Genomic DNA, 7,476 nt, shown 5'->3' with positions numbered 1-7,476 from the left:
GTCCCCCGGCCGCCGCGGCTCCGGCGCCGGCCAGCCGCCGCAGGGCAAGCCCGACGCGACGCCGCCGCCGCCGCCGCCGCGGCGGCGCCGCCACATCGTCATCATCCGCAAGACGCTCATGCCCACCGCGGAGCAGCTGGCGTCGCTGCCGCTCCGCTTCGGCTCCAACACCATCTCTTTCCGCTGCTCCGCCGGCGGCGCGGCGCCGCTCAGCGCGTACGTCTACTACTACCCTTGGAACGCGCGCCTCGTGATCTCCGACGTCGACGGCACGATCACGCGCAGCGACATCCTCGGGCACGTGCTGCCGAAGCTCGGCGTCGACTGGTCGCACCCGGGCATCACGCAGCTGTTCCACAACGTCGCGGCCAACGGGTACCAGATCATGTTCCTCAGCAGCCGCGCGATCGCGCAAGCCAACATCACGCGGGAGTACCTGCACAAGCTGACGCAGAACGGCTACAAGATGCCGAGCGGCCCCGTCATCATCAGCCCGCACGGCCTGCTGCCGTCGCTGTACAGGTGCGCATGTGTGCGGGCGGAAGCCGGTGCAAGCCTGGCGCCTGGGGCCGCCTGGTCCGCAGGGGCCGGGGAGCCTGGAGGGTGTCTTAGTGTGTCCGAGGCTGGGGATGCTTCTTGCCCTTGGAAGCAACGGCTGGCACCTTGAGTGGCCTGGCCAAGCGGCCTCACCCCCATTCCCTGATTGATACTCTGTTGAGCAGCGTCGATTCAATCCAACCAACGCCTCACCTCATCGTCACCACGCCGGCCTCACCCGCACCACCCCCAACAGGGAGATGATCCTGCGCCGCCCCCACGAATTCAAGATCGCGTGCCTCGAGGACATCCGCGCCCTCTTCCCCCCCGAGTGGAACCCCTTCTACGCCGGCTTCGGCAATCGCGACACCGACACCGTGTCCTACAAGGAGGTCGGCGTGCCGCCGGCGCGCACATTCATCATAAACCCAAAGGGCCAAATCAGCAAGGGCAGCAGCGCGGTGCAGAGCAGCACGTGGAGCAGCCTGTCTGCCATAAACCAGCTGGTGGATGAGGTGTTCCCCGCGGTGCCGGTGCGGCTCTGATGGGGGCCGCGGGCTGTGTGGGGTTGGTGGGTGTGGCTGGCGGCTATGTGTGTTTGTGGGGCTGTGAGGGGCACGTGCACCCGGCATCTAGCCGAAATGCTTGCGGGGCGGGGTTGAGGGGGTGAGGGGGCGAGTGGGTGGTTATCTAATCAGGGGAGCAAGCCACCTGAGCCAGGAGGCGAGTGCAAACGGGTTGCTGCGCTCGGTCAAGCCTGGGCACGCTGGTGTGGCTGGGGGCGATCGCGGGCCGCAACCACCCCTGGTGTGCGGAGCGCCGAGTGTTGCCTATGCCATGCTTGAAGACTTTGGACCAACCTCCGCCTGGCGGTGCGGACGCCACCAATGCAGGAGATGCTCAACATCATGCGCGGCGCGTCGAGCGGCATGCGCGCCGCCGCGCACGCCGCGGTTGCGGCCGAGCGGCTGTTGTCCGCGCTGCAGTCCCCGCGCGGCCGCGAGGGCGCGGACGACCCCGACTTTGACGAACAGCAGGAGGATGAGTATGGGGACCACCAGCAGCAGCAACAGGGCGCGACACAGGATCAGCAGCAGCAGCAACAGCAGCAGCAGCTCAGGCCGCAGCAGGAGCAGGGCCACCAGCAGCAGTCGCACAGGCAGGGCCAGGAGCGGGCCGGCTCCGCCCAGGTCACCAGGGAAGGGGCCTCGCGGTTCGGCACGGCTGCGGGCGCGGTCGGCAGCAGGGGCCCCAGCAGCGCGGGCGGCGGCTCGCCGACGGCGTCCGCGGGCGGCTCCGCGCGCGGGGGGCGCGCGCGGCTGGTGGCGCCGAGCGCGGCCGGGCCTCAGAGGGACGAGTTCAACGATGCACAGTGAGCGGCCCGCCACGCCTTGGCTGGTTATGGGATTCTCTCTTTTGAAAAGACCTCTTAGTATGCGCAGACTCGCCTCCGCTCAGACTGCAGGGCCGGAGCCTTGGATGGTGGCCGTTCCTCATCAAGCGGAACCGCGCCTGCCCCGCCGCTGTCTCAACCGTCACCGCAGGTACTGGCGCCCCACCCTGTCCTTTGACATTGACAGCGAGCTCCAGGCGGCACTGGCGGGGGCCAGCAGGGGCAGCTCGCGGCGCTCGTCCGCGCAGGCCGCATCGGAGGGCGGCGCGGCCGCGGGCGGGGGCGCGGGCGCGGGCGGGACCGGCGGCGGCCTTGCCCTTAGCGCCGCTAGCGGGGCGCCAGCGGCGCGCTGACGACGGCTGCCTGTTGTGGGGTGCTGCCGGCGGGGCAGCGTGGGCGGCCGCCGCCCAGGGTAGGTACTCAGGGTGCCGAGCACACACGTGCCGGGCTGCCCTGTTGCCACTTGGGGGGAGTAGGCAGCCCGTAGATCGCAGCAGTGCATCTATGGTGTGTCCTGGGGGTGTGGCGGGAACAATACAAGTCGGGCAGCTGCGCTGATGGGGCTAGGCTTTTGAGTTGCGCTTCCTGGCTAATTGCCACTTTACACATCCTTCAATGCAACACACAGCGGGGGGCTGACCAGGCAGGCAGCCCCATCACAGCGCAGAAAGCTCTTGCCATGTTTACGCGCCCACACGTTTTTATTCGCCGGCTGAATGCAACGCCACCCCTGCCCTTAAAATGTCGGCGGCCTCCCACGGCTGCAGCGAGAGTGACAACGGATCGCCGCTGCTCTTGAGTGCCTCCCCACCTTTGAAATGTACCTGCAAATTTTTGGCGTGCATCGTGCATGCACGCATGTCTGTAAGTGAGATTGCACTGCTGCTGATTGTGTCCGGCGCACCGCCTGGAGCAGGGGGTATGATGCTGAAGTGCGTGCGGATGTCATGTCAATTCAATACTCCATGCCAATGCAAGCAAGTGCCATACAAGTGCCAGGTATGGCTGCCCTGGCCCCGGAGCCGAGGCGTGACGCCCGCGACTTATTGCTCAGTGCTGACGTGCCGCCCCGTGGGTGGCCCACCCACGCACGGGCCGGGCAGGGCTCCTCCACTGCCGCCTCTATGTGACTGCGTCATGCACTCTTCAACGATACACGCAGTCGTTGCACTCCTTCTCCGCACGTACGCGAGGAACCACAAGCACAAAGGCCTGGCATACGGTAGCAATAGCCATCCCGCGATCCTTGATCTCTTTCCTGCAATCTCAGCGCACCACACGCACAGTGCCTACTTACACAATGTTGCAGCGTTGTCCAGTTATCCAACATTGCAATTATGCAGCGCAAAGCTGGGCCCCGGCCATGGCGTGCCAGCATCGCCCGCACCGACGAGCCACGGCAGTGCACACCTCAGCAGCAGGGGGTAGCCCCCAGCGGCGGGACGACGCCCCTCCCCGGCTTGGACGCCGCACGCTGCTGGGTGCGTCCCCGAGTGCATCCATCTGGGGGGGCCTATGTGACAGGCACTTGACAGTGAGGAGCACATACACATGCACGCACCGGCCACACTCCCGCAGGAAGCATGGCGCCCGTCATGTGCTGCGGCTGCCCCGGCTGCAGCAGCGCCTCACAAAGGGAGCGGCGCGCCGAGTGGTATGACAAGTGAGCTCGCCGGTTTCCAGTCAACACCTCCCCTTTTCGCCAGCCCGCCTGCAGCAAAGCCGGCCTGGCGCCCTGCTCCAGCAAACTTGGCTGGCCGCGTCTTCGCATGCACCTCTTGTCGCCATCTCGAATCCATAACCCTCGCAGCCGCCCGCTTGCACCGCGGGTCATTCCACCATCCCCATGGACCGGATACTACATGTGGTGCACCAATGTGACCCCATCACAGGTACTTTGCGCAGGCCATGCACACCACCATGGGCACATACGAGGCCGCCATTGCGCCCGTCAAGGAGGAGCTCTTCCAGCGCCTGCTGGGGCCGGCGCCCGGCTGTGGCGGCAGCAGCGGTGGCAGCAGCGGTGGCAGCAGCGCCAGCGGCGACGGCGGCGGCAGCAGTGGTGGCAGCGGCGGCGGCCGGGGGCTCCGTCTGCTTGAGATCGGCATAGGCACAGGTTGGAGTTCCTCCAGTGTTGAGTGAAGATTCTTGCGTACAATTCAAATAATCCAGGCATGCGAATTGTCCCTGTCCCGTCTGTCTGCCTTCTATTCTTACCCCTGCTGTAAGGGCGCAAGGGCGACGCCGCTGCCAAGCCGGGGCATGGCAGCGCAGGAGCCCCACTGTGGCACCCAACCCGCCACTCAAGATGGAGCGTCCCAGTCACCCCACCCTACCCTGGCATCGACAGGCGCACCAAATATCCCTCCCAAGCAGGCGCCTATCAAACTCCCCCGCAGGGTTTGCACATTTGAATGCAACACACTATCAACCAACCTACCAACCACCCAATCAACCAACCAACCAACCAACCAACCAACCAACCAACCAACCAACCAACCAACCAACCAACCAACCAACCAACCAACCAACCAACCAATGCCATCTGATCAACCAACCAACCGACCAACGCAACCAACCCTCCCCATGACCCACTCTTGCATCAGGCCCAAACCTCTCATACATGGCGCGGGCCCTCGGCCCCGACGGCCTGCCAGCCCTGCACATCACCGGCCTCGACCCCAACCCTCAAATGCAGCCCTTCTGCCGCGAGTCGGCCGCGGCGGCGGGGCTGGGCCCGGGGCAGCTCGAGTTGGTCGAGGGCAGCGCAGAGGCGATGCCGTTTGAGGACGGCGCATTTGATGCGGCAGTGATCACTCTGGTGAGGCAAGAGCGCGAGGCAGACGCACTCCCCGGTTGTCCCATGGGGGTGTTAGCGGTGGTTCCCTCGGCCTGTCAGGGTCGAGTGGCGCGGGGGAGGTTCATTCTTGGGCAGAAGGACAGCGGCTTATTCCAGGATCAGGACCGTGCTGCGAACGCGGCGATGGCTGCCTGGCTTGAGGCTGCACAGGCTGCCATTGATCGCCACCGCACACGTCGATTCATGCGGTTCATCTCGTCGACTTCGGCATGCGTGCGCGGCAGGTGCTGTGCTCCGTCCCGTCGCCCGCCGCGGCGCTGTCTGAGGTTCGCCGCGTCGTCGCGCCCGGCGGGCGGCTGGCGCTGATCGAGCACGTCGCGGCGCCACCGTCGAAGCCGCTGCTGGCGCTGGGGCAGCGCGTGTTCGACCCGCTGCAGGGCCTCGTGGCGGACGGGTGGGCGGCGCGGGGTGCATTCGGGCCCTCCACCAGCCTCCAGATGAGATGTCTCTGCGGTTTGCTGTTTGCACCCTGGGTTGATGATTTCCACAATGATCATGCGAGGCCATAGGGACCAAACTTCATACTGGACGCGACTGCACGGGCCTTGCCGCCTCCCGACCGTCCTAAATTCTCCTCCACTCGCACTGAATGGAACGTAATCGGCCTTGTCGCCCCAGGTGCCACCTCACGCGCGACACCGGGCGTGCGCTGCGCGAGGGCGGCTTCGACGCGTCTGGCGTGAGGAGCTTCGAGGTCCCGGGGCTGTCGATCCTGGCGCCACACATCGCCGGCATCGTGCAGCTGTGACGCGCTGCTAAACGGCCAGGCGCCGCCGGGCTGGCTCTCGCAACAAGCGCTTTTGAAGGGTGAAGACAGTTGGGCTGTACACGTTCATTTAGTAAGCGGTACCAACTGTTGGTGTGGGATGCGCCTGTACCGTTGCCGGCTGGGCCGACAGCACAGCCCTGCAACTTTGGGACTGGCAATCCCTCCGTTTCCAACGACCCCGCTGCAACCGGCCAGGGTCAGGCCTGGGCTGGACAGAGGCTTGTGGCGTGTTACACAGGGCGGGTTTGAGCGGAATGGTCAGCAGGAGGGGGCGCCCTCCGCCAACTCTCGCGAGCGCCGCCAAAATTTGCAGAGCGCAAGGATTTATTGATATCACCTCGCCCCTGCCCCGCGCCGCAACAGCCAGCATGTCAATGTGGACGGGTGGGGGCCACAGCTGAGAGCCGCACTGCTGCTGGCAGTGCCCGCAGTGACAAGACGCTGTCATAGCCAAGCCGGGAAACACGCACCGGCCGACTGATCGGCTCAGGGTGCATCGTCAGCAGTGAGCAGTGAGCAACCGGCAAGGCGGCGAGCAGCAGAGCGGCGGCGCGGTGGGACAGACGCCCGGTCATCACTCGCGCTCGAGCCGCCATCCCCCAGAAAAAAATGTTGCAAGGGCACGCGCGACAAGCCGCAAAGTCGTACCCATGCTGAAACGCCCCACACACAACGCTGCGACAACAGCGGGCACTTGCTGCATTGCTCTGAGCGGGCCGGCAGCCAGGAAACCGGCCGGCGCAGCTTTCGCATGTCTTGCACGTCCAACGTGGGAACATGATCACAAAAAACGCAGCGGAAAACCATACTGTGCCCACGAGGTCAAAGTCAACCGAGAGGGGCGAGGGCAAGGCCGTCGCCCCTTGCTCGTTGTGGTTTTTATCAAAAGCACGCTTCAAGGTGTAGATGTGGACACAAGGCCGGACGGTGGTGCGACGGCGCACCGCTTGACCGGGACCCAAGTCGAACAGACACCAAAAGGCGCCGGCCCCTCGCAGGCGCCAGCCTGAGTCGCTGGCCCCCCGCCCGCCAGCGCAGCCCCCAGCCAGCAGCCTCGGCTCGCTGCTTAGTAGCCCACACCAGCCCCGCCTTATGCGCGGCGGGCGGCCGAGGCCCCGCCTCCAAAACGTAGCCGCGTCATTTGGCGTCGTACCATGTGTCCGCAGCCTTGCAGTCCACCACCAGCTCCACCCGCAGCGGCCGGCCCTCGAAGCTGTGCCCCAGGTTGGCCCAGGGGTTCTCCATGGCGGCGATGACGCGCTGGCGCGCCTCGGCCGCGCTCTCCTTGGGGCCCTCCAGCATCACCTCGTCGTGGACCTGGGGGGGGGGGCGGCCACGGTGGCCGGTTGGTCGGTTGGTCGGTTGGTCGCTTGGTCGGTTGGTTGATTGGTCTGTTGGCTGGTTGGTTGGTGGGTTGATTGGTTTGTGATTGAGTGGGTATGGGGGTGGTTGGTTGCTATGGGGCCGCTCGCCGCGGGGTTGATTGGCGGGCGGCTGGCCGAGGAGGCTGGTGCTGTGGATGTGCTGGCGCAGGGAGTTTAATCGCCGCGGATGAGATGCCGACATGAATCGGTGCAGGTCGAGCCGAGGGACGTGCCATCACCCCCCAAACAACCGCTTGGCGGCCGGCCAACAGCAGCCGGACGGCCGTCGCGGCAAACGCCGCCGCACCTGCAGCAGCAGTCGCCAGCCATTCTCCCGCAGCCACTCGTCCCGCTGTATCGCCAGCATCGCGGCCGTCGCCACGTCGGCGGCGCTGCCCTGGATCGGCGTGTTGATGGCCGCGCGCTCCGCCCGCGAGCGCTCGAAGGCGCGCGGGCTGCTGATAGACGGCAGGTTGCGGCGGCGGCCCAGCATCGTGTTTACGTAGCCGTGGGCGCGCGCGTACGCGCGGGTCTCCTCCTGCCACTGCAGCAC

The 7,476-nt window shown here is 66.1% G+C and overlaps 3 protein-coding genes across 3 annotated transcripts; 2 read left to right on the top strand and 1 right to left on the bottom strand.

Annotated features, from left to right (window-relative positions):
* Positions 1-118: 118 nt before the first annotated feature.
* MNEG_12011 (phosphatidate phosphatase, Lipin) lies at positions 119-2,283 on the top strand (the record flags this gene model as incomplete). Its single annotated transcript, XM_014039519.1, has 4 exons — positions 119-522; positions 794-1,070; positions 1,431-1,909; positions 2,082-2,283. The coding sequence occupies 4 exons, from the start codon at positions 119-121 to the stop codon at positions 2,281-2,283; spliced, it is 1,362 nt and encodes a 453-aa protein (XP_013894973.1).
* A 1,230-nt stretch (positions 2,284-3,513) lies between these two features.
* Positions 3,514-5,538, top strand: MNEG_12010 (Methyltransferase-like protein 7B; the record flags this gene model as incomplete). Its single annotated transcript, XM_014039518.1, has 5 exons — positions 3,514-3,593; positions 3,823-4,046; positions 4,537-4,751; positions 5,015-5,184; positions 5,409-5,538. 5 exons carry the CDS (start codon positions 3,514-3,516, stop codon positions 5,536-5,538), a joined length of 819 nt encoding a protein of 272 aa, XP_013894972.1.
* A 1,158-nt stretch (positions 5,539-6,696) lies between these two features.
* MNEG_12009 (hypothetical protein) lies at positions 6,697-7,416 on the bottom strand (the record flags this gene model as incomplete). Its single annotated transcript, XM_014039517.1, has 2 exons — positions 6,697-6,876; positions 7,231-7,416. 2 exons carry the CDS (start codon positions 7,414-7,416, stop codon positions 6,697-6,699), a joined length of 366 nt encoding a protein of 121 aa, XP_013894971.1.
* Between the last annotated feature and the right edge of the window lie 60 nt (positions 7,417-7,476).

This window comes from Monoraphidium neglectum (assembly GCF_000611645.1).
Source record: "Monoraphidium neglectum strain SAG 48.87 unplaced genomic scaffold scaffold03012, whole genome shotgun sequence".
NCBI lineage: Eukaryota > Viridiplantae > Chlorophyta > Chlorophyceae > Sphaeropleales > Selenastraceae > Monoraphidium > Monoraphidium neglectum.
Note: the sequence above shows the minus strand (reverse complement) of the source record. Positions and strands in the feature narration are given on the sequence as shown.